Raw genomic sequence first — 27,086 nt, 5'->3', positions numbered from 1 at the left:
TAAAAGTATTTTCCAATGTTGTACGCTCCTTTCAATAATACAATTTTGGAAAGAATGATGGAAAGATAAAATTAAATTTATTAAACTTATTAAATTTACATTGATTTCTGAAAACAGAAAGACTAAAATAGATTATTTATCTCTAGTAATACAAAGGCTGTAGCATAGTCAAGAATACAACCCAGATGCTGCAGGTGGTAGACATGGTGGCAAATGGGAAGGGAGAATAAATTCTTATCTTTGACTGCTTGCAGGATTACAGAATCCTACAAGGATTATGGATTCAAGGATTTGACACTGCAGGATTACATTGTTGAAATTGAGACACCTATAGTAGTCAGCACAGTTCAGTTGCAATTCCAGATTGCCATCTCTAATATGGGTATAGAAGTAAAAATTCTGCTGCTCACTATAGAAACTGGAGTTCAGTCAGCATCTCAGTCAAAACATCAAGACTATACTTATCTTATTTTTCAACATAAATGTGAAGTCACAATTCACTTCGAAGATAAAATATATGGAAAGATTTATGGCCTTGGATCTCTTTCAGTATTGAGGGTAACAAAGAGTTGGGCAGCTGTGATGTTTCATGTGACCTCTAAATCTTCCTAATGTCCCCTAATATATGCAATATACAAGCAGTGTCTTTCTGTAACAATGTAATCACAGTAAAATACATATGATCATATTTTGTAATTTCATGATGATGTCTCAGAACATGTCTGTCTTTTTCTGGTGTGCTGCAATGATGCTCTGCCAGGGCGTACTGACTTATCCATCAGTTTCAGTAACTTTTACCTATTTGACTTTAGGAAAATGGTAAAGCCAAATTAGTTTTTTCATATCTTCAGACTCCATGGGAAATGTGTGATTGCCTCTCTTTCATTAGTTAGTTTCCATCAGATTGAATTATTTTTCCCCAAGGAAGTAGCAGTCTGGTTGGTTAATTAAAATCATGGTTCTGTTTCTCATTTTTTGAAGTTCAGTACCTCAAGGGAACTACCTTTACTGGTAAGGAGACCTGTCAGGATTTTACAGAATAATCTTACACATGCGGGAAAGTTTGGCATGTTTGCCATTCTGTGCACTCCTACAGAGCAGATGCATCTTGCTGGAAGAAGGCTTTGCTGTCAGAATGCAAATCATGACCTACCTCATTTAAATGCTTTGTCAGAACACTTCCAAATATGATTACGTGGGAGCCAAATGATTCCACCCTCAGGATGTGCATCCTCGAAGTAGCTGTGACATAATCAATCAATATCAAAATCAATCAGTATCATCAAGCTGGTGTCTAACTTTTTATGCAATTACTTTACATTGTGGTAATTCTTAAGCTTTTAATAACTGTTGATCAGCATAGCCTGCCACTGGGACTTAGGAACAAGCCTTGTGACACATCAATTCCAGTTAGAGATGCAAGAACCATATATATTCAAAAAGCTGATCTTCCTGAAGAATGAGACTCCTGGAGGAGAAAAAGTCTCTTGTTTTGAAGTTGTCTACAGTCTCTGCTGCCCTGCTCTGAATGTGCTAAGAGAAATTATGCAGAATTTTGCATTAATGAAGGAAAGCTGCCTTCAGTCTTCATCAATTGTGGCTGTGAGGCTCCATGTTCTTACCAAATTCTGGTGATGAGACAAGAGCATGGCTCATACACAGTGATTTTTCCTTATTCTTACTAATTGTCCTCCCAAAAATGCATTTAAACTTGTGTGATAAATGTTTATATCTTTGAAGACCTAGAATTATTTTCATAAAAGTTGTTATTTGAAAACCAATACTTATCTATACTGCCACAAGAATTGTGCTTCTGTGAAAACAGAAATGCTTTTCAGTTTCAGCTCTGTAACAGGATTGGTTGACCTTCCAGCCATTTTCAGAAGTTCCCTTACTTGTGAGAGCTATTATTTTATAGCACAACTACGTTGTTTCCACAAATTGATTTGCTACGTGCTACTGATCCTTACATCTGGTACCATGATGCAAAGGTATCAAATGTCAAGGTTTGTCTGTCATATTCAGTTCACAAGCACCATCTTCTACACGTGTGAAATTATCAGAGAGGAGGAGTGCCACTCGTGACAAAATCGTTGCTACTATTTTCATCATCTTTTTGTCTGAATTGCCTGATAGGTTATACAGCAGCAACTCTGAAGTAGTAAACAGTTGAGGTCCTTCTTCAAAAAGTATACTGACAAGTTGTTAAGCTTATGTTGACCCAGAATGCATAGCATTTCAGTATTTTCCTTGGATCTTAAGCAAAAAACAGTAGATAAAAAGTTCTTTTATTTTTCTGGGAATACCTCGGAGTCTTGCTGCTGCACTGCTATGAACTTGACAGCAATTCTTGTTATGAAAGTCTTAACTTGTGAAAACAATGGTACTTTCATCTTGTCATTTTATATCTTGGGAGAGAAGTGATTTTGAACCTTAATTTTTGTAACAGTTTTGCAGGTCCTTTAGCATGAAAACAGGAGAAATATTCAATAGATTCTTATTCTGAAAATGGAAAAAGATGGTTTTTTATGATGCATAACACCAGAACATTTCTGTTGCGTGATGTATGTACAATAACAATGCATGTAAAAGAATTTAAAAGAATCTTATAAAAATTAAAAATGTGTGATAAAACACTGACTAAACTCTGACTGATAAACGACCTCCATTCCCTTAAGGATCAACCCTTCTCAGGACTAAAGAGAATTCAGTTTCCTAAAGTGGTCTTTAGGGTGCATATATGCCAACTACAATTTTCCCACTGACAAAAAACCTGCAGACTGTAAATTGTGAGTATAAAAAGCCCCAGGGGAGGAGAGTTGCCTTTGTGCTCTGTCTCTGCTAAATGCAGGTCATTCCAACCAAGTGACTTAACTGAGTATATTATTATCTTATTAATGTAGTCAAACATTTCTGACAGCCATCATGAATGGCTATAGTTCATAGTGCATGATGAAAATTTCAACTTAAGGAGAAATACTATGCTAATTTGTAAATTTACACAAGTTTTAGTTCATAAGGACTTTACTCAATTTTTTGTGTTCTGCCCTGATTTGCAATACAAAAATCTCAGTGAGGGCCTAGGTTTTGGCGGAATATATCTTAAAATGTTTTATTTTGCCAAGCACGTGTTTTTTTAATCTCTCCATCCTGAGCCTGCATCTGAGTGAAAGTACCTTCTCCATTCTTGAAATTCTTTCGTAAAGTCTATGTGTAAGTATAAACTTGCAATGCCTATAAAGCTAGGAAGTTAGTCTTTTTGAGAATTCCGGCATTCCTCAACTTCACTCTGTACTCTTAAGTTAAAAACCTAGCTCTGTATTCACACTAGGAGCCTCTTCTGCGTCAAGACTTATACTTTGAGTTAATGGAAAGAGTTCTAAAATGCTGCAGAGCAAAGATACTGCTCATAGTGGAAGAGATTAGTATTAAAGCTGATATGGATGTCACCTCTGCCTTGTGTGACAGACTGATCTACTCAAGAGAAGATGTCATTTTTCAAAACTTGGGGATTTATAAACTGACTCTGTTTCTTCTTTGTGCATGAAAAAAAAGGTACAGTGAAATTGCAGAAAATAATTTATAAAATTAATCCTTTTACGTGACCCTCTTCTTTGAATGCATGTATGCAAACAAAGCACTAGTTAAATTTAAATGCATGTTTTTCCATCTAGGGTCCATCTGGACTAAAAGGAATTCTGGATTCATTGAACAAGCATTATAATGAGGTATGGAGACTGGATATGTCTGTTTGTCTATGGTTTTGGCTAAGTACGTACCTAAGGTAGAAATGACCACAGTTTTGATCCCCGTGAACCACTTTCCATATTTGTCCAAAAGGTAGGTTCTCCTTTGTCTCTTTTCTGCAACCCTATGTAGGCACAGTACAAGCTCCAGTCACATATCTCCTGTGTCATCCATCTTGCTGCCATGTGTCTTACTTCCCATCCATCTTCTGTTCACATATTTTTGCCTCATATATCTCAAAAAGGAGGTGGGTGGACCGCTTAGCTGTTAGCACAAAGCACCAGCTCACCATTTCCAAGTTAATTGCTCTAAACCATACTTGACATTTCTTCTTTCTTGGCTTACTCTGTCAAGATACAGAAGGACAGGGAGGCATAATTTTGAAAGATCTGCTAGCGATCCATGAGAATCACCCTTATGTTTTTATTACAAACTATTAAAAATATCGTCTTAGTTACAGAACCTTCTACAGCTACATGGACTTTATAATAATAATTAAAAAAAAAACTAAATTACAGAGTTATACGTAAAAGAACTTTTAAATTCTTTACCACAGATTTTTTCAAATCATTTAAGTGGTGTTAGTGTCTGCCATTGTTAGACATTGTGATTCCAAGGTCGTGCAAGTTTTCTTAATTGGTGCCAAACTGAGCCAATCTGAATAGAAAATCTTATTCCAGTCAAAGGCTGATGAAGCACAATTACAGGAGTATTTGCTTAATGAAAATTTTACTGTGTGCTTCCTGCCTTAAGCCATGCAGGTCAAACCTGGAAGACATCCATCTCTTTTAGTATTGAAATACATAGCTATAAACAACAAGTGAATTCAGGGTAGTTTTCTTATGTAACAGACCCTGATGAGTACTAAATTCTTCTTTTGAGTAGAGACTCAGGAGCAAAATTCCTATCAAACGCATCTTTCCAGTTGCTTTTACCGCTGAAGTGATTTCTCTGATATGTTTGGCATTTAATCCAGTCCAAATCAATACATCACCTTAGAACATGCATTAGGAATTCAGTGTAGATTTTCATGCTGTCCTGGACAGGGACATTTTCATACCTGGAGCTTTAGTTTCTGGTTTGGGTCTGCCTTTTCATATGTATGTGTTGAAGCTTGCTATATTTTGGTTTTATGACTTTTGTTTCCTTTCCAGTTTCTTTTTCTAGCCAATGACAACTTTCATTTTCACAGCAAACAGCCTTGTTTCAATGTCGTATTTATTGTAACTCGCTCCCTGCTTTAGACTGTTAATCTTTCTTACCCTTATAGCCCCTTTAAGGTTAGCTGTGAAGTAGGAAACAGAAGCAGTGGTGATCTTCAGGAACTGGTAAACATCTGTCTACAAAAAACGTGTTTCTTATCATTGTAAGGCTTTAAGATTTCTTAAGATGTCTTGTATTTCCTAATTAACAATATTCTGGAGAAATGCAGACCAGGTACTCTGTGTCTATAAATAAATCATATTTAAAAGAACATGGACCTTACAAACCTTCTTCCTTCAGCTCTCTAGTTTGAAGATTTTAATAACTATCATGAACGAGTAACTGTTTAACAAGGAAATGCTGTTTGGTTTTACATGAGAGAGAAGATGGCTTTCTGATTCAAGTAGCAGGTTTTAAATATGCAAACTTTCTGTAACTTCCTATTCAGATCTTCCTAGACTAAACTTAAATCTCCAACTGCTACAACAAACATATTAGTTTCTATAGATTTTATTATGGAAATGGTGTATTTCCATCAAGGACAAGACAAAGACATCAAAGATGTCATCAAAGAGAAGGACAGCTTGTCCACTTTGCTACTGATTATTCATTTAGGCACTAGTAACTTCCCTTTTTTCCCTGTTATTATGTATTATAAGTGCTGATTTTCTTCGATGCTTGGTACCTCCAAGATGCAATCTCTTATCATTCTAGTCTGTAATTTGCAATGTGCCTTGATTAGTTGCATTTGTGAGATGATATTTCAGTAATGTTCTGAGGTTTTTTGAGATTCCTTAACCACAGGGAAGTCTTGTCATTTTCCGACAATGAAATGCATGTTCTCAAGGGTCTCACAAGGTCTTCTTTCAGTTTCAATTTTTTAAGTGTTTCAATTGTGAGTACATTTTTGTTGCTATAGAGATTTTAACACCTTTTTTATTTTTGAGAGTACCAGTATGGCTTCTTTGCATTGACATTCCTAGGAATCATGAGAAACTGCTACCAAGAAATGGGGAGAATAGCGAGAGAGATCTTAAGATCCTTCAGAATTAATAATATCTTTTTTTCTATAGTTTCACTTTTTCTTAGCAGATTATTTTCAATTCTTCTGATTTCTGTATAGTGTAGAGTAGTTGCAATTGTGCCATGTGTTTGTATAATTTGTGTCAACCAAGCTTGTTCTTGTTCAGTATCAATTGCCTTATGGTATAAGGAGGCTGGAGTGCAAGTCTTTAAAAGCATAATTTACTTGATCCATGTTTGCAGTGAAAAAAATATGCTATAAATACAATTGCTGATTGCAGCAGCAAATTGTGCTGAATGGCAAACCAAGATTAGCAGTTTTTCTTTAATAAAGGTGAGGGGGACTTGCTGATAATAAATGGTAGCATTGATCCTTAATTGGATGGGAGACAGTGCTGGAGAATTTCTTCCCTTGTTATTCTTTTTTGTACTTGTTCTTGCAGGCATGTGACTATTTTTATATCCATTCTTGTTACATTTTTTGTGCCTTCAGCATAAATGAGATGTATTCAATACATGTATTTTGTTCTCTTCATTATGCCAAGTAAATGGCTCTGACCTGCTCTGTATGTTACATTCCTCCAGTGTCTGGTAATTGATGCCTTGTGATTTGTACCTTAGGTCTGTATTATCAGCCTTTGCCTGGTCTTTCAAGGCCTCTGCTTGTCATCTTTTTTACATACTGGTTTTCTGTACATAGATACAAGGTCACCTCAGTCAAACCTACTTCTAAACAGCTTTGGAAAGGGCAGATCAGTTTAATCTGAAATATTGTCCAACACATAAAACCAAAAATGAAAGCACAACACAGAGTAGTGTGCACATCACAATCTGTTCAGGAAATGCTTGAAAATCATTATAATTCATAATAATTATAGGTAATTCTCAAATAATTCATTATTACTTCTCCAAGATTTTTTTCTTTGGAATATTTTACTTAGATTTGTTGTAAAGAGCAAATGACCTATAAATATACCAAGAGCTTAAAAGTAGTCATTTAGTCTAATACCTTTTTTTTCCTCCATGTATGCAAAAGAAATGCAGAACTTAGAACAAATTGTAATTTACAGTATACTAATAATAACAGACACCTAGATTGTTCTCAGTCAAGTGAAAGTCAACTACTAAGCAATACTCAAGTTCCCTTCCCTTTCTGCCTCTTGCTCTGGAGCTGATTTTGATAATTAAGGTACTAACAGTGTTACAAAGCCTAAATGCTGAAAGAGATCCTTCAGGAGATTAACATTTACAAAATAATGATGAATTTTGTTCAGGTTATGTTCAGTTATTAACTTCTGAAAATATTAACAGTGTGTACATGGCACTTTCACTGATCACGATGTCGTCTCATTTTGGGGATATGGAAACTGGAACATAGCAAGGGGAGATGGCTTGCTCAGGGTTCCCATTCAGACCAGTGGCAGATGTTCTAGGATTTGGACTCGACTCCAGGCTTAAGCTCATTTTTTTAGGGTTATTGGTTTTGTTGCTTTTCCCATTGTCATCAAAAGAATACATGTACCCTTTGGGTAGCCTGAGCCTGGCTTTGTGAAGAAGAAACCATTTGCTTTGTGTTTTATTGAGTCTTTTCCTTGTACAGAACAATAAATAGATGCAGTGCAGTATTACCTGAGCAAGTCTACAACCTTAATGCATGGTCCTTAAACCTGTCTGTTTTCTGTGAGGAAAATCTGTCTGTGTTTTTCTATTGATCATATTCTTTAACTCTTTTTCTGTCTCACTACAGTAGTAGACATAAATCAGCTCTATTCTACATTTCCTGCCACTCTAAAGTAAAAAGCTTGTGGTTTTGTCATAGGAGAGAAATGATTCTTTATTCTTTTCTTGCAAACCTGAGAATATATACTATAATACTATAATAATGAGCATAAAATGTTCTTTGTATTGAGTTAAAAAAAATCACAGATTTGCATAGCAGTATTCAACCTAGATATTTCCATTTTACACTTTTGTTCATCTTTTGGTAGTCCAACTGAAGTATGAATGCATAACCAAGGATGTGTTGCTGCAATACATTACTTAGATGTACTGCACAGGCATTTAGTATCCCTTTCTAGCAGTAAATTAGGAGTTCTGAGTTTATATAGTGGTAAATTACGTGAAATTGTTATAGTAAATGAATTGTTACTCTAAATAAATGGTGATATGTTCTATTCTTTGATCTTTGTGGTGATATTTTTTCCCAGAGTGATACAAGACTACTCGGATTACTTGGGACCCCAGGACCTAAAGGCCAGAAGGGAGACATTGTAAGTACTTTGGATGGATGGATTTGAAAAAATTTGCCTATGAAACCTGTCTTTGCCACCCTTAACACAATATCTCTTTATTTCCTATATCATAATGGTCTTTGGAGGAATAGTTTTTTAGATATGGGTCTCTGATCTGTGTAGACCAATATCTGACTCCTCATGCCATCCTGCAGGTGCGGCACGTGAGACATTGACCTCTAATACCAGAAAGGAAAAATGCAGCAAGAATTGTATGTGGTTTGTCTAACACTGTCTGAGGAGAAGTCAAATGAACTGGCCTGCCAGTTAGGGAGGAAAGACTCTAAAAAAATTGTAATTCAGAAAATATTTTTAATAGTAAGTTATGAATGTTTAAAGCAGTTTCTCTGTAATGATGGAGCTTGCTATACCAAAATACTCATAGTCAGCCTCTAAAAAATATATGGGGGTCAAATTCTGATTGCATACCATCTGACAGTACATTGCTTATAGGCTCTGTCCTGTTTAAACAGTGGAATGAATTTTTAACAACTGGATGCGTTTTAAACGTAGAAGAAAAGAGACCAATGTCCTGCGTATGTTTGACATTTTTTCTTGAGAAGGCTACAGCTCTGCTATGGAAAACAGTCATTTAAATTAATTTGCAGAAGTTCAAATCTCAGATTTCTATTGCAGTGTTCAGATTTTGTACACTACACTGAACAAAGAGAAGTTGAAGGGGAGGGGGAGTTTATTTGCGTTTGTTAAAAATATAAAAGGTTTTAAATATATTCTTTTTAAAAGGGTCAAAAAGGAGAACTGGGAATGACTGGCACAAAAGGAGAAAAGGTAAATTAATTCCTTACTTATGTGCTTATGCGTGATACTAGAAGGTGGTTGAATGTACTGGTTTATGAATCAAATCTTTGAAAATATACTCAGGATCAAGGAAACTTATTTGGGCACAGGAAAAGCTATCAGTCTCTGAATGTCCTTAGTAATTTACTCAAGCTCCTCCTTGAGAGACTATTTATGTATGCAAGTAAATTTGCCTGTTTCATAAAGCTCATAAAGCTCATAAAGTCCTTAAATTTAAACACATTCAGACTTTTACTGAACACAAATTTAAAGTTATGATTTTATAAAGTTATGACCAGCTATTGACTCACGAATTAGACAACATTCATAATTCTTCCACTTATCTTCAATATCTATATGAAAAAAACAGGATAAATGTCCTAACTTAGTATATTTTTGTTTAAGCTTTAATTTTCCAGAAAGATTTGGCAGGGAGGCGTATTGCTGGGGAATAGGTGTGTGCTGTGTTTTTCTAGGAACAGGTAGATGATGTACCCAGTTCTTCATCCTCTCAATAACAGATATTTTGTTGTTCAGCTGTTAAACTTTCAGTTGGTTTCTTTGGTCATATCCTCTTGTATAAACAGTTCTAATGCAGACAGAAACACTTTTTATTCTGTCAATATGACCAATTCATGATTTTGTTGGTTATGAAGCACTTGTCTTTGAGAATTTGTCAGATACTTATGCATCTTCTCTCTTTTTAGTTCATATTCCTGACCCTGCTTTGTGCTTCTGCTTGAAAGTAACACACATGTCATTAAATCAACTTGTCTTGTCATTAAATCAACATCATTCTTCAAGTAAACTTTCGTAGTCCATATAGTTATAGCTTATATGGGTTAAAAAAACACCAAAACTACACACATTTTTCAAGGACTCTTGACCAAAACCAGCCATATATGTTGTTTACCATTTGAAACAAACTTGTGTTGAACTGTTCCCTTTATTTCCATAGGGTGAGCCTTCTGAAAAAGGGGACAAGGGAGATCCTGTAAGTATAGCAACATTTTGAACTGATTACATGTGTAATTTACATTGGATGTGATTTTTATACTGTATTCATGCTGTAATTCTTTTCTTTGTACGCTTACATTAGATTCGGTGATTATGTAGGATAGGATATGTATTGTCCACTTGTCACATATGCATCAAGTTCATATAGATTATAAATAGGAAAATAGGAAATATATATAAATAGGAAAATAGGAAAACCAGGACTTGCCCTGGTTTTCAGTGTTTTCATGGTTGAAACTGAGGTTAGAGAAGACACTTTCTTTGTTCCCTGAAGATTGGTTCATTCTTTCAGCTATTTCACAGAATTATATGTGGGCTGAACTGTATTATTTTAATTATTTTACCAATTTTCAGCATGGCATTTAACATCAGGCAGTTTACTTATAGCCGTTCTCTGTGTGCGTAATTATTTTGGGGGATATTTTCAGAACACTTATTCTGTAAGAGTCTGCTCACATGTGTTGCTTATTGTTAATTAACTATTGTCCTCTTTTATGACATTTGACAAAAGCTAGTTATGTTGTTTAATAAATAGCTGAAGGTTGCTCAGATACTTGTGATTAACAAATTATAATAATAACCAAAATAAGTCATACTGTAATAATGTGTGTGTTTGGAGATGAATAGTCTGTCTGCAGAAGATATTTAGTGATGAAGAATAGGCTTTAGACTGGAGAAACTCTTAGGCAGATGTGGTGTTGTCAATTATTCTTTAAAACGCCAGGAAAACTTGCAAACTGAATTAGTTTGATGGAGGAATGAATGCCTTTCAGAGTTTGCACAAGACATTAAAGATTCTTTAAGATTTTCTCAATATTAAATTTGCAAACTGTATTATAATATTTTAAGGTAGCAAATTAAACTTTTAGCTGATCTTAGTTAAAGTTTTAATTTCTCCTGGTTTTACCTGCTATTTTCAGGGAGAAGTTGGTATGGAGGGATCAAAAGGAAATAAGGTATTTTTTGACTTGAACACATTATTTGCATCGCTATTGTATGTACCACATACTGGAAGACATAACAGTAAATATGGATTTTTTAATTTTCTCAAACAATATATATAGGGTGAAACAGGAGACCCTGGACCACCTGGTCTTACTGGAAATCCAGGATCAAAGGTAGGTGAAAGATATTTTCATGTTATTAGAAGCTATTGCATTCAGTGCTGTTATATAACAAGGACTCTGAGTGCTATCAGTTCTTTAGCTAGTATTAAAGGGCAGAGAATGCAAATTAGTTTATATAAAAATTTTCTACATGTCGATCTCGGCATCAGTCAGCAAGGAATATTTACATAAAGCTCAAATGTTAATTGGTCACTCAAGAATATGAGCACCCATTTTCATAGAATCATAGAATCATAGAATAACCAGGTTGGAAGAGACCCACCGGATCATCGAGTCCAACCATTCTTATCAAACCATAATAATTTTGCAATTATTAATTTTGCAATTATAAGTCCACTGGTGGCTGGGTGTATTCTCTATCCATCAGTGAGGTGAGGAGTAATCACTGCCACTACAGTAGCGGTTCCTATGTTTAATCCTATGAGACTGCAGGTAATGTCAAAGTAGTCATTGCCTTGCTTTGAAGAAAATAACTGAAGCACAAATGTTCTTGAGAATCTGTCATGATTCCTTGAATTGTATCTAGTAAAGGTAGAACTGGAAACCGTGAAAATGTAATCTTCACCCAACACCATTCATGTTGGATATAGAATCACAGAATCATAGAACAACCAGGTTGGAAGAGACCCACTGGATCATAGAGTCCAACCATTCCTATCAAACACTAAACCATGCCCCTTAGCACCTCGTCCACCTGTGCCTTAAACACCTCCAGGGAAGGTGACTCAACCACCTCCCTGGGCAGCCTGTTCCAGTGCCCAATGACCCTTGCCATGAAAAATTTTTTCCTAATGTCCAGCCTAAACCTCCCCTGGTGGAGCTTGATATGATAGTACTCAAGTTCCTTAGATCATCAAAAGAAGTCTCAGGAGGAGTAATTGAAGCTATAGGTTCCATGAAACTGTTGTCTTAAAACATATTCTCCACTCTAACTCCTTAGGCTGTTCTTTGGAGGTTAATGTTCTTCCTTGGTGGGAGCTACAGAAATAATTGTTGTTAGTGCAGTGGAAATCTAGGTCATCTTCACACTGTATAGCTTCCAGAAGAGGTTCATATGGATCCAAAGGATTTAAGTTTGCACCAAGACATCCTTGTATCTCTACATCTCAATCCTCTTTACTTTCAGTGCTCTGAAGTCCTCCTAAGGCGATCTGTTCCAAAAAGAGAAGGAACACCTACCACATAGTTAAAAAAAATCACTTCTAGATCTGTCCCTTGAGGCAGGAAATCTTAATTTACACTTTTTTTGTTGTTGTTGGCTTTGGTTTTTCTTTCGTTTTTGGTAGTGACTTTGAATTTACTTGTATTTGCTTTGTAGACACAACCTAGGGTTTGGTCCTACCAGTCCAAAAGATTTATTGGACTAAACATTAGGTTAAGGAAGAACAAGCAAAGTCTATATGTCTTGCTCCATGCAGAAGATAGTTCTTGATGCCAGATGTTTTAATCTACTTATATAGAGAGAATCCTTTCCACCAAATTGCAACAGGTACCTTGACTTCTAACTCAAGTGTGTACTAACTATATAATTTCACAGGGACTGCAAGGACCTCCCGGACCTGTGGGACCCAGGGGACTGCCAGGAGAAGTTGTATGTATTGTGCAGTCTCACCAAGCTGTACGACTGTGGTGTGTGAAGAGTTAGTCAGTGAAGCAATACCATGAAAGTTATTATACGTGCTTCTTTTCTGAGTGGCACTATACCAATCAGTTGTGTTGGGGACACGCATGGTAGCAGCTGATGTGTTGGGGTTGCCAAGGCAATGAGGGGGTCTCAGCAGAGTTTCAATTATGCTTTTAGGTGCCCCACTCTCAGGTCTCCCAACTGGTTCAAGTTGGTCAAGGTTATGAGGTCCTCCTTCATGGTGTGTTTAGTGTGCCTGTAACAGTTATGCTGCTGGGCAACAGACTGATGGGTCTGCTGGCTGATTGGGCCCCCTCAAAGTGATAGGGGCCTCCTCCAAGATCCAGCACACCTGTAACCTTGTACATTAGGGCAGGAAGTGCATGGGTGAAACTTCACTGCAGTCTGAATACTCTAGGAAGCATCTTAAATTGTTAGGCACCATTATACTGAGCTTGAAAGTTCCCTGGGCACTTGACTTGACACTCTAATACAGCAGGAGGCCTTTACTGAGGAAGTGGCTGCCTAGCTCCTTTCCAAATTACGGCACAATCCCTTTATAGGTGTGTATTTATGTGCTGCCTAATCCCATGTGGAAACTGAAATTAACTTTCAGTCCAGAAAGGTGGTGGTGTCATGCAACCTAACAAGTGATACCCACCCTGTATCTCCCTGGTTCTCCTCCCTCTCCACCTCCCTAAACGATAAAATGGTTTTTAAGTAGCATTTTGGAAGTTTAAGTGGTTAGATCGAAGAAGTAGACCAAGAAAAGCAGACAATTGAGAGCTTGACATTAGCCTAGCATTTAGCCATTCACCTGAAAAAACCCTACGATTCTGATCTTTGCTCCGTGGGTTGTTTTTCATCTTATTTCTACAAACTCTTAATTTGAACAAACTTTGAAGTCATATACTTTATTAATATTGAAATACAGTTCTGAGTTGTACACAGCTGGCAGACGTTTTATTGTTGAGCTGTTACAAGTGTTTGGGATACAAGCAATCTGAAAGCTGGAGTACAGCACCTTCAGCTCCTGGCAGGGAGAAAAGCCTTGGTATTCAAATCTGCATATAGTCATTTTATACTGTGTTACTTATTGACCATTTCTTTATATCTTATTTTCTTACTCAGTTGAGTCACACATTTTTTTAAATTGTGTGTAATTTACCTATCTTCTATAACAATGGTTGGTCTGCCTTTTCTACTGTGCTTCTATTTATATAGAGATCCCAAATGTTACTGTGAAAGACAACAAAATACTGCATTTCTGGTTTGCTTGTGTTGTCATCATCTCATCTCAGTTCATAATTTCTGCTTTCACAACTGCTTTTCTGCTGGTTCATTGATCAAGTGATGATGAACAGACAAAAATATATAAAATATATGAAGATCCTAGCTATACATGATCTTGAAGGCTTGTATATATATATGCAATAGTATATAGAAACATATTTAAATGTATTATAGAAAAGTATATTTAGTTCCAGTCTCATTGTGTTGCTTTATCTTCTGAAAGTGAAAGTTTATGGATTAATATATATAATAATTTGGCTTATGCAACATGATGAAAATTATGAAAGACTGAAAATCGCTTTAATTTCATTTGTATCATCGAAGAGTTTGTACCTGCTACTGCCTATCTTGAAAAAAATATTGATTTTCAAGATTTGGAATTGTTTTGAAATTAAATAGACAAACCTTTGTCTCTGCCATTCTGCCCTGACAGGATACAGAAAATAATATTGATTACTACATTTAAGCTTAAAGACAAACGATTTCCTGTATTTGATTAAAGAACCATTCATTAACTTGTACCCTTTAACATTTTGGATCAATACTAATGCACGGCAAATAATCCAGTGTAAACTCATGTACACCAGTAATTTTAGATAATCTTTAAGGGAATAGCTATTAAAATGTGCAGTTATATTTTTGTTAATTCCAGGGTTTACCAGGAGACCATGGGCAACCAGGATACCCAGGAATTAAGGGAGACAAGGTATGTTTTATGTGTTTTTAGTTAAGCTTGATATGTTAGAAAATATTAGATTGTCATCTCTGAAGTAACCTTCCATCCTTCTGTAGTGCATCTGTGTGGCTGCTTTATGAATTGATTTTAAAATGTACCAGCAGCAACACTCTGTCTGCTCCTCAGAGATGCTGCAGGCCAATTTAGCAACATAATTGCTCTTTAGAGTCATAATTTAAGTAATACTTCCAGGAGGTTTCATGGGGCTCTTGCATTAAATCTGCAAGAGACACTGCATGCATTAAAGAAATAGAGGTATGAACAGGAATACAGTGAAGACCAAGGCTTTAGCACTAGGCATAGATAACTGGAAAAAGACAGTGTGAAACTTACTGTGAATTCATTGGCAGAATACAATGACAGACTGTGTTTGGCTCTGGAGTGAGTCCAGAGAAGAGTGACAATGCTGTTGAAGGGGATGGATGGAGAACAAGTCTTACAAGGCGCAGCTGAGAGAGCTGGGGTTGTTTAGCCTGGAGAAGAGGAGGCTGAGGGGAGACCTCATTGCTCTCTACAACTACCTGAAAGGAGGTTGTGGAGAGGAGGGAGCTGGCCTCTTCTCCCAAGTGACAGGGGACAAGACAAGAGGGAATGATCTCAAGCTCCGCCAGGGGAGGTTCAAGCTTGACATCAGAAAAAAATTTTTCATGGAAAGGTTCATTGGGCACTGGCAGAGGCTGCCCAGGGAGGAGGTTGACTCATCTTCCCTGAAGGTGTTTAAAAGACTGAGGGGCATGGTTTAGTGACTGATGGGAATGGTTGGACTTGATAATCCAGTGGGTCTTTTCCAACCTGGCGATTCTGTGATTCTGTGATCAGGGGCCTGAGGGCCAAGAGGTGTAGATCAGATGCATTGCAAGCATGGAAAACTGAGAGAATGCTAGTTATTATTAGTGGCTTGTGTGGTCCGTGCCTCCTTTTCCTCTGTAACTTTTTGAAGGAAAATGTGGGTGGTTTTTACTTTTCTATTTCTTCTCAAGGTATGGTTGGACTCGATGATCCGGTGGGTCTCTTCCAACCTGGTTATTCTATGATTCTATGATTCTATGATACTTGCACTTTATAGGATAACCTTGATATTGTTTATAGGTTTTCATAAGAGAAAATTCTTGTATTTCTATGAGTGATTCAAATTTATCTTGTAGGGAGAGCCTGGTGGGATTATGGGACCACCTGGACTTCCTGGTCCAAAAGGTGATGTGGGGCCTCCTGGACCGAGTTTGCCTGGAAGACCTGTAAGTCCATAGTCTGAAAAGGCTTTGATGACTTCATTTCTTGTAGGGACAACTGTTAAAGAATTCTTATTGTGCAGGGAAAAAAAATCTGAACAAGTGGGGTTTTTTTTATGGAATTTCAAAATTGAAATATATGTTACTGAGGTATTGTAGATAAAAAATGTAGTCTAGAAAGGGTGCAAGGGTCACACACCCTTCTAGTGACAGCAGTATTAACAAGACAGACCTACGTAGATCTGCCATAGTTTATTTATAAAGGCTGGCTAGTTTTTGCAGTAAAATTCAGCTAGTCTTTTTCATTTTGAAATCTAGGGGTTTGCCTGTTTTTTTTTTTTAATTTTGTTTTTCTTTTTTTAGGGCCCCACTGGTACTTCTGGAAGCCCAGGTCCACGGGGTCCAAAGGTATAAAAAATAATTTGTGTTGTTTTTTATTTTATTATAAAAAATAAAGATGATATGCTAGTTTGCATTTTCAGACCTGTTGTAACTGAAAGCCTTTTACCCTTTCCAGGGAGAAAGAGGACTACCTGGTGTACAAGGCGCACCTGGGGAGATGGGGCCCCCTGGAATAGGAGTACAGGGATCACCAGTAAGTATACCAACGCCCAGAATTTGGGCTTCTCACTGTGCATCACTGAGAAACTGCAAAAAGCAAACAAAGCATAGCAAAAAGCCATGCCAGGAACTCTCTTCTGACTCAACTCCAAACTCAGCATCTTTTCCCTTTATCCTGACCCAGAAAGATCTAATGTTAAGTGAGAAATGGAAGCCTTGGAGAATTGAGTCCATGGCTACTTTACAGATGAGCTTCCCAGTGATGTTGCTGGGACATCTTCAGATTAATTTTGTCTGCTTCTAAGCAACAGTTGTTTGCAGTTGTCATTAAAATCCAGCCTGAATACTGGTAGAGAAGAGCTATACTTGACATTGTCCATTATATCAATTTGAAATCCATGCTGGAAAAGGATACATGGAAAAGATCTGGAAGCCTTTGCTTCTGCATCTAGCTTTTACATTTGTGATGACTGCTAATTACAGGCTTGGGTCTGCTGCTCATAAATGAGAACCGTACAGTGCCAGGTACTATGCCAGGAAATAGTAAAGTCCTGATTTTACACAGCTTGCATCACCCATTCCTGTGCAGTTTAAATTCAAACATGAAGCAAGTTGATGTAGTGTATCTAGACAATTCATACTGCATAACTTGTTTAGCAAGAACTGTTTCAGTTATTCAGCTTGTTTCCTAGGTTTCTCTCTTTCTCTAGCATTCAGATTAAGCCATCTGCAGCATCCTCAGAGAATTCAGTAAAAAAATTTGTTATACTGATGGTGTAGATTACACGTGGTACAGGTTATTACATGAGTTCTACTGTGGTGAATAGGGCAATCTCCCTCCAGTCCAGAGTAGTCAGCTGATATGTTTCAATTTATTGACAGGACTTGGGAACAGAGAGAAAATATTTGAGGAAGGCGACAAGAGAGTCACACTGAGACTTACTTATCTAAAGTAATAAAATAAAATAATTTGTTCACTTAAAATATTTTCAAGTCTGGATTTTAAAAAATTACCCACTTATATTTAAATGATCTAATTTGTTTTCATTCAACTCATTATCACCTTTTCTTATGAATCTCCTGGCTAAATAGCAAGTTTCATCACAGATCATAATCCTTTGGTATTACTTGCCCTTAAAAATGGGCCTCAGCAAAGTCTTCAGTTCTATGCTTTTGGCAAAATTGCATTTTAAACCAAACCTTAAAGCAAGTCTTAACTGTAAACTGCACCAATATCCCATGTTCAATATATTTTTATGAAGTTCATCCAAAAAGTGTAAACCCTGATTACTTGGAGTTTTCCTGCAGGGTCCTATAGGTCCAGCTGGATCAGCAGGTGTGCAGGTAGGATATGTTTTCTGTTTAACATAAAAACCATTATTTTAGTTTAAGAAGTTTACAGTAAAATAGTCTTAAATCCTAAATGACCTTTCATCCTCTTAGGGCCCTAGGGGACCCCCAGGATTACCAGGAGCTCCAGGCACCCCTGGTATTAATGTAAGTGATGGTTCTCTAAATATTCAGCAAGAAATATCGTGTCCCTTGTCGATGATTCAGGGCCATCAAATTTCACATTTGTTTCTAGGGCACTCCAGGAAGAGATGGAAAGCCAGGACTGCCAGGCCCTCCAGGTGATCCTGTATGTATACATAGAAAACTTGTGCATTTGTTTTGGTGCAAGTATTTTAAATTTAAAGGAGGTGACGTATCTTAGCAGGTCTGGAACTCCAGTGGATGCAATTTGCTTTTTCAGCGATTATATCCTTTAGGGTTTTGGTTTGGTTTGTTTTATACTTGATTATAATATGGTATAAATTAAACTTATGTTAATGTATACAGGATAAAGACCTTGTTTTCAGGTGTTAGTTTGTATACTAGAGTTTTTGCCAAACTGTAACTTGGCATAGTGTTCCTCATTCTCAGAAGCAGTTTTGTACAACGCAAATTTTCAGGAGCATACTTTGGTTATTCCTGTGAAAAGTGAAAAGATTGAATAGAAAAGTTTGAGGATTCTGAAGCTAATTTTGCTATGCCACAGAAAGAAGACATTAATTTTTAATGAAATTCTGAAAATAGTTAGTCCATGATGCAATAAATTCCCATTAGCACTAAGGAAAATTTAAGTGGCTGGGTTTGAAAGCAAGGACAGTAGATAAATTCTGATCTCTCGCAACACTTCAGGAGTTACCTCTTCTTGAGTGTGTATTACAGCAATCATTGTGTTTAACAATGCTATATCTGTGTTGATTTTGTAAAGTCCAGCACCACAAGATCCAAAACACCTCCATCTGCCTCAGACCAAACAGTACCCTTAAAGATGACTGATTATTTATTATGAGTCAGGAGAGTCCAGTGTGCTTGTCCCAAATCGGCATAAAGGCCAAATTTCAGTCATTATTCCTGCTCCTGTCTGGAGTCCCAACAACCACCTCAGAACTTTCAGAAAGCAAATTTTTCTTTAGAAACAAATGCTTACATAGGCTTTTATGACAGCAAATGAAGCTTTTGAAATTCCCCAAGTGATTGGTCAGATAAATAAAATATAATAACATAAATAAATGAATAAAAATCTCTAGATAGTTGGAAGAAACAAACCAGATAGAGAGCTTAAAAAGCAATTATTGAAGTCTCCTGTGATCCTGTTGGGTTTACAGGATTTGATACTTCCCAAGAGATTTTATTCAAAGGCACAACTTTCAAAACAACAGGGAGACACAGTGACACTAATATTTATTTGAGACATATCAAAACAAGGGAAAACAAAAATTACAAAACCTAACATTTAAAATGTCTTATGTCCTTTTGCAAAATCTCTGCTCCTTACCAAGGCATGAATTTGGCTAATTAATCATACTTAATTAATTGTAAGTATGAATGATAATGTGGAAACACAAGATGGCATTATTTATTAAGGATCAGTCATGGAATAAATCACATTTCTGTCTTTGAAAGGTTAACTTTTTTGGGAGAGCAGGGAGTCATATTAGGTGCCTTGACTTCAATGAAACTTTGCAACTGTACTCATGATGGTTTTTATAAGCAAGCAGAAAATATTCTTGAAGTAATTGCCGTATAGTTAAATCTTATCAAAAAGTATGGATGTGAGTGCCTGTCAGCAGATTACCGTCGAACTCGGGAAGATGGGTCTCTTCATTGCCTGGTTCTTGTCAGTATTTTAATTTGATTAGGATAAGTAGATATAAACTCTGCAACGGGTCTGGGAAAGATTGCTAGCTTTTTGAAGATCTAATCAAAACTTAAAATTCAGAGACAGTCTGAAGTCAACAAGATTAAACTCGAGGCAGAGAATAAAGTGCTTAATAAGAAAAAATCCAAATCCATAAGTAGAATAGGTCTGGAAGGCACAATGCACTGTATACTAAATGTAAGTATAAAATCTCATGCCACAGTTCCACAGGCACGTCTAAATGCAAAGATTTACAAACAGGAGAATTACGGCCTTCTGCTCTCTTGAAATACCCTTCTCTTTGGAGAGAAGATGTGCCCTTGAAGCAGAGAGTTAGGACCATTTTGCACTGAAGGTTTGAGGCCTGTATCGTAAAGTCATATTGCAGCTAAAATAAGAACATTAGAACAGAGAAGAGACTTTGAGAAATTGCACTTGTATAGTCCAGCAGAAAGACCAGCAGGTGGCATGGTAGTAGACTGCCTATCTGTAAAATGTTGTCGTGAGGAGGAGGATGAAAAGTCAGGCCATGTAGGGATGTAGCGGTTGTTTTTAAGGCTTGTTACAGGTTTTTAAAAGCAGGTCACACTGTCTATGTGCAGTTTACCTTTGTGTACGGGCTGGATTTTATACCTTAATTGGTAATGTCCTTAAGTGTTAGGTGGGTATGTCTCTCTCTAGAAAACTTCTGGGTGTGCTTTGAAAGGTAGTGATGCTAACATGTAAATGTTGTACTCCTGATTACACCTACGGTTAAATACATTCAGCAGTGCTTCTCTTGAGCTGGTATTTAATGCCCACTGCTATCAACTGACAGTCTTTCTGATATTCTACAGAAGTACTTACATTTTATTTTTCAACTTCAGGATGGAGATTATTGAAATAGACTGAACAAAACAGTAGCAAATTTTGAATGTGTCTAATTTTGTAGTATGCCAAGGGCTATTTTTGCTTTAGCAACTGCAAAGAGAGGAAGAAGTGGGCACTGGTAAGTGAAGACTTAATCTGTGAGTGGAGCTGATGATAACCAGTTCAAGCTGTTTTTACAGGGAGTCTTTAAATATGAGTTTAGTGGCAGCACTTGGAAATCTGAGATATATTGCAGTACAGTGTAAACCTATTGGTTGAGCTTTAAATGGGTTAGCTTTATTGTTAGTAGCAATTTAGCTGTGGCACCACAGAGTTTTGCACTACTTCTTAATGTTTAAAGGCAGGAGAAAATACTGTGTATGTTGCTCGTGTTGCTGTAGCTGGATTATTTCCAGTATCTGAGCTAGTTTATTGGAGTTCACTTTGGCATTTCCACAATTCATGCTACTGTTCACAGTAGAGTCAAGGCCTAGGAAAGAGCAGAAGGAAAAGAACTGAAGATAATCAGGGGAGAATAGTCTGTGAGAATGCCCCATCCCTGGAGGTGTTTAAGGCCAGGTTGGATGGGGCCTTGGGCAGCCTGATCTAGTGAGATGTCCCTGCCCATGGAAGGGGTTGAAATCAGGTGATCTCTAAGGTCTCTTCCAAACCAAACTATTCTATGATTCTAATTTCTAACAGCAGTAAGTTGTTGCTGGTGTGCTACAAAACCAACAATGTATTATTAATATTTTTAGACTTAAATATACTGTGTTCTGGAATTATACTGTTGTCATGATTTAAGCAACTTCTTGAAATTGTAACAGAGAATTACATTGTTAGGTTGGATAGACCATAACATTTAAAAACTACATTTAAAACCCTGGTTTTCCTTTAGAATTTTCATTTAAAAATAGCTTCAGCTAATATGTGTGTAATAAGTTAGGTATGTAACTTTATAAACTTTAAAAACAGTGAGAAGCCATCAGAATTGGTTGTGTTGCATAGAACATGAACTGCAACTGCCTTTTTTAATTTCAGATTGCACTGCCACTTGTGGGGGACATGGGTGCTATACTGAAGGTAAACATTTTCAGAGGTGAAGTATCTTTTTTTTACTGTAAGCACACCTTTTAAACCACAGTGTACACTTGAAAGTTTATGTAGGTTCAATTCTGAACTATTTGGCTAGTTTGAAATAATTTTAAGATGTTTGTTTTGTTATTAAAAAATACTCAAGAAATATATTTGATAGGAACTTTGAAAAATAATGTTTGAACAGTATGTGAGATAGTAGCCAGCAAATTCCTGTTCGGTATATCCAGCCCACAGTACTCACTGCTAAAAGCATACCCCATTCTCTACTTTAGTTTGCAGCATATATGTTGGTAATATACTAATAAGGAAAAGAATCTAGAATTTCTACGGTATTATTTTGAAAAATAATAAAACTTGAAGTGATCAGCCATATTCAAAATGAAAAGTGTGATCAGGAGGGTTTCTGTACGAAAAGCACACATCATTTCTGAGGAGAGAGATTACCCAATTCTGCTGTCTTTTATTAGTACGTGTATTTAGAGTTTATTGACTTTCTCTTTCCCCAATTTTATTTCTTTTAGGTCTGTCTTAGGCTTTTCCCTGATTCTTTCTGTTTGTATTCATATTTTCTTTCTCCTGTATGTGCTCTTCTACGTCTTCGTCAATTCTCTTTCTTACTGGTTCTTTGTGTTTCATTCTTCATTTCTCTCTATTTTCTGGTTAGCTTCTTTATAGAATTTTAATTTAGCTGGAAAATGCTTCCCTAAACAAAGCAGGGATCATTTAGTTTAAAATTACTGTAGATTTCAGGCTGGTGAGACTTACAAGTAGCCTCCACTCTACCTCGCCCTTACAAGGAAGATGGTCTGCTCAAATCTAAACACAATGCCAAAATGAAGGTGTTTATGAATCCTCTCAAAATGAAGCTAAAGAACTGTTAACATGGTTTGAGTAGAGCCGTGTAAGAGATGGGGTGGGTAACAAGGAAGGATAGCTGAACAAGTACTTTGTGTAGAAGAAAGGACTGAAAAGAATGCTTTAGGGTAAAGTGATGGGATGCTCACAAAGGTGGGAAGGAAGCAGGCTGCATGGATCAGACCTTCTGCCCATTCCACAAAACGGCTATTTGTTACTTTGCTTTGTGTCTGTTCCTTAGGGTGATCCCGGCATTAGAGGTCCTCCAGGCATCCCTGGTAGAGAAGGGCCAAAGGTAAGTTTTGAGGGAAGGGCTTTACTTTTAACAAGCAACAGAGCAAACGGCCAGACTGACCTCTGACAGTCTTGACTCTTTTTGTCTAATCCCTCTCCCTATAGCATCCGAGCAGCCTAAAGGTTCAAACAGTTTTTATTGTTCAGCCCTCTTCCTGTGCCTGTTTGCCTTCCTTTCAGGAAAGTGAGCAAAATTGCCCAAATTGAATTGTGAGTCAGGATAGCTTTTCTGTGTCTGGTATCAGATTTGACTGTCTGTCAGTGCATTGTGATCTTTAGGTTTATTTTAGGGGAGTCAGTTGAGCACCAGTTCTACAATGGGGAAGGAAACATCCCATACCTTCTTCAAGTGTGCAACAGCTGGACCGCCCTGTGCCTTTTCACCTTATTCCCATGGGAGTAATGTAGCCGTTTCATTGGGCTTTAAAGTTTGATTGATGTCCATCAAATTTCTCCTTCGCTGTATTTGGATTAAATGCCGTGTGGGCTGGCATACAGATATGCTCTATGGTTGAGCTTCATTCCCTAAAAGTGTGCTTTCTCCATTTTGACAAGCATTTAAGGTCTTCGGTGTTAATAAGTTGTCTCCATTGGGCATTTTGGCTAGTTTTGCCTACTAGGTAAAAAATGCTTATATCCTTTCACCTCAATGGGAGGCATATTTTAAAGGTTTCAGGTAGCATTGAGCCTTTTTTTTCTGTTTTAGGTACTGTTGCTGCAAAGACTTCGTGCTAACATATGTTAAATGTAGGTCATAAAATGCCCTACAGAGCATGAAAATCATTATTCTCTAATAGAAAGTATTTGTTTGAATGTTACATTTTTATAGGGAAGCAAAGGTGAACGTGGATTTCCTGGGCTCTCTGGAGAGAAGGGTGATGAGGTAAAATTACTTCATTTCTACAGTGGTTGCATTCTTCTCTGAACCTGAATGAAAATCTAGACCAAGAATGAAATACTCAGAATGTTATTCAGTTCTTTAAAATAGCTGAGATAGTCATATGTTGCTATAACTAGCCCTCAAGTCTGAGTCTTCAAGAAGATGAAATGCTATTATTCAATTAAATAACATCTATTTAATTTTTGTCTGAGGGTTTTTGCTCATTTGTGTATTTTGAAGCCTCACATACATTTAAATGCTACTCTTTAAGAGTATAGGATAAACCAATAAATAGGCAAATGCCAAATATTTTCAGAAAATTCTTCATGTTTTATAACATATTTGCTTTCATTGTGTTAGTTCCCCTTTAGAAATCACTTTGAAAAACATTGCATTAGGCAAATGCTCTAATGGGAATGGTCATGGCAGCTATTACTGTTAAATGGAAACTGGAAAATACGTGAAGAAACTGAATTCAAAATATTTACAGTTTTTTGTATCACATACCACGTTCTTAGTTATGTTTATGTCATTATGGAGAATGAAAAAAGCCACATGACTTGTGTTGAATCCAAAATAGCTGATACAGCTTTTGTTTTAAATTGAAATACTAGCAGTTAAAAGTTCAAGAACAATCTCTGTCAATAAATAAATAAATTACCAAAGCAGGAGCTTTTAAGCAAACGAATCAAGAGTAAATAAATTAAATATCTAGTGACCTTAGCCAACTGAAAGGAGTTGAAATAAGCAGTCTGTTACAAAATAGTTAGTGAGCACTCTGAAATTCCAGAATATTTACCTGGTACTGTTAAATAGATACTGTTCTCTTGTTGTTTGGAAGTGCTGGCTACAAGAGAAAGCACGAGGAAAATAGGAAAAAAATTTAGAGCTTGTTGATTGAGATTTTTGTAATTCTTTATAAGCGTTTCACATTTCATTAGCACTAAGGCCATCATATAGTAAGAATCTTCAAACTGTAGTACAACTGGAGTAGTTTTTTAAAAAAATCTGGGTTTATGCTTGGCTTCCAAAAGTAAACAATTATGTGAGGAGGAAAAAAGATACAGCTGAAGCATCAGGTATGTATTCCTGCTACTGCTTTGGCCCAGAATTTAGCAGACTGTCAGAATAAAGTATTGTGCTTATTTTTCCTCTTGTTTTTACACTATCTGTAGACTCCATTATGGCTTTGCTTCTTAAAAGCAAGTGTCTCTGAGGTTGTATTTAGAACAAATACTTTAAAAAAATGGGTCAGGTGCAAGCAGAGCCTAAACAGTATGTTACTTAAAAAATAAATGAGAAAGTAACACATCCTTCATGTGCCCTTCTACAATTCAACCCTAGGAGCCTGAAGCATTAGCAATACCGTTTCAACAATTCAGATACTATTTAACTGCTGAGAATCAAGTGAAATATTAAAGGCAATTAAGAAGGTAGTAAGGAAAAGGCAAGATTATAACAGGCAGTTGGAGTTTTTTAAAGGACTCCTGAGTAAAGTAATTCTAAATTTTCTTATTGATTGATTAGGGTGCTCTGCTGTATTACTAAGTTCACATGCTTCTTTACTATTTGATAGCTGATTACCTGCCTCAGCCCTGATATTTTCAGTGTTCAGCAGCAGCTTTTATGACAGTATGAAAATGCAAGTGAATTTATTTTCAGAAACACGTATGAAAGAATTTACAAAGTCTAAAAGTGACTTCTTTTACAAACTTTAAAAGAATGCATTTATTTTCATTTTTATGGCTTGGTTAGCATGGGAATGGGAAGAGAGATTGAGAGGCCCACTGGAAGCTCTTTGAAATACACTCATTAACTTCCACGTGCTTTTGAATAGCCTTTAATCTTCACTGAAGCTTAGTTCTCTTCCTTTTTAAAACATAGCTTTTTTCAGGAGAGTTTTTCTCTAATATCAGTAATAATAATTAAAGAAAATGTTCCTTTGGCTTTCATTAATTTTCTGGGTGACTCTACCATCAGAGTAAAGTAATTAAAAATGTGCAGAGAACACATTAGCCATAGCTGAAAAGCTGCAGAGGTTGGACCAATGTCCTCTGTACAGGAGCAAGAAAGGGAACGTCTTTCTCAGTCTCCACATATTTCCTGATTTATTGCTGTCTGAACTTTTTCCCTTCAGATTCTCATCTGTTTTAGGACTTCTGATCTCTTGTTTTCTAGACTACCCCCTTAGCAATGCCTTCTTGCATATTGCACTTATCATGCGAAATGAACCTTTTGTGTGGTGATTCCTCTTGTCAGAGGATAAGCACCCCGTGCAGATAAAAGGAATCACTACTGGGAGGGACCTTTTTCCCTTCGTGGATTATAGAGATAAGTGAGAGTGATTAGCTTAGATATACATACATGACGTTTATATGTCTAAACTTGCACCTGACTGAGCCTGGTGTGACAGGTTAAAGACTTCGCTGACCTGCAGACTTATCTCAAATGCTACCTGTATCCACTTTAATAAGTTGCACACCTGTAGGTTTAGCAAGTGGGTACCAGAATCCATTGATCTCTAAGCAATTAAACGAGAGCATAGAAGTAGGCCACTAGGAAAAATGTCATGTTCCATTACTAAAAAAAACCCCGAAAATCTAAATCAGGCAGAAAACATCATTGCATTTAGATAGCATCGGGTAACATTGAGAAGTCCTAGTAGATGTCTTCTCTTCAGCAAAAAAACCCCAAAATCTTTTAGTGATATAAAATAGAAAATGAAACTCTGCTCTTCCTGCACAGCTAGAGAGGAAGAGGTATAAAGCTAACAATGTGAAAGGTTGAAGGCTCGATGTTGCTTTTCAGTCAAGCAATTCCTAAAAATATTGCTAACCTTTTAGAAGAAAATGCCCTTTAGTATAGTTATAATACTGATGGATGTGCTGAATATAAGTAACTTTTTTGAGGTATAAGTGGAAGAGGAAAGAGACATATGTTCTTTTAATTTCCAGGGCCTTCAAGGTGCTCCTGGACTGCCTGGTATACCAGGACCCAGTGGACCATCTGTAAGTGTGTGGTATCGCCTGTGACCTAATCAGAGGTTGCTATAACTACCTAATAGACTTCATATACTTACTTTCTTGTCCTTTGTTTTAGCTTTTAGGAGAGTAATAAAATCTCACCCCCAGTGACTAATAACAGAAACCGTGTTGTAAGTTGATGTTACTGAAAATACTGTCATTGTCTGGGCTCAGAATTTATGGAACTTAAATGAGTTTGGAGTTCTAGCATTACTAGAGACTCTGTGAGATTGCATGACTTATGATGTGTG

General features: G+C 36.7%; 1 protein-coding gene across 1 annotated transcript in view; it reads left to right on the top strand.

Moving 5' to 3' along the window:
* COL19A1 (collagen type XIX alpha 1 chain) overlaps positions 1 to 27,086 on the top strand; it is a 199,627-nt gene that overhangs the window by 140,970 nt on the left and 31,571 nt on the right. Inside the window, exons 19-36 of the mRNA XM_069851444.1 lie at positions 3,675 to 3,728; positions 8,181 to 8,243; positions 9,009 to 9,053; positions 10,021 to 10,056; positions 11,000 to 11,035; positions 11,144 to 11,197; positions 12,744 to 12,797; positions 14,776 to 14,829; positions 16,005 to 16,094; positions 16,452 to 16,496; positions 16,606 to 16,683; positions 17,958 to 17,993; positions 18,093 to 18,146; positions 18,235 to 18,288; positions 21,727 to 21,768; positions 22,880 to 22,933; positions 23,762 to 23,815; positions 26,767 to 26,820. Coding sequence (XP_069707545.1) covers positions 3,675 to 3,728; positions 8,181 to 8,243; positions 9,009 to 9,053; positions 10,021 to 10,056; positions 11,000 to 11,035; positions 11,144 to 11,197; positions 12,744 to 12,797; positions 14,776 to 14,829; positions 16,005 to 16,094; positions 16,452 to 16,496; positions 16,606 to 16,683; positions 17,958 to 17,993; positions 18,093 to 18,146; positions 18,235 to 18,288; positions 21,727 to 21,768; positions 22,880 to 22,933; positions 23,762 to 23,815; positions 26,767 to 26,820 — 957 coding nt within the window. The remainder of the gene's footprint in view (positions 1 to 3,674; positions 3,729 to 8,180; positions 8,244 to 9,008; positions 9,054 to 10,020; positions 10,057 to 10,999; positions 11,036 to 11,143; positions 11,198 to 12,743; positions 12,798 to 14,775; positions 14,830 to 16,004; positions 16,095 to 16,451; positions 16,497 to 16,605; positions 16,684 to 17,957; positions 17,994 to 18,092; positions 18,147 to 18,234; positions 18,289 to 21,726; positions 21,769 to 22,879; positions 22,934 to 23,761; positions 23,816 to 26,766; positions 26,821 to 27,086) is intronic.

The sequence above is a fragment of the Phaenicophaeus curvirostris genome, chromosome 2 (genome assembly GCF_032191515.1).
Source record: "Phaenicophaeus curvirostris isolate KB17595 chromosome 2, BPBGC_Pcur_1.0, whole genome shotgun sequence".
Lineage (NCBI taxonomy): Eukaryota > Metazoa > Chordata > Aves > Cuculiformes > Cuculidae > Phaenicophaeus > Phaenicophaeus curvirostris.
This window is presented reverse-complemented; position numbering and strand designations above follow the sequence as displayed.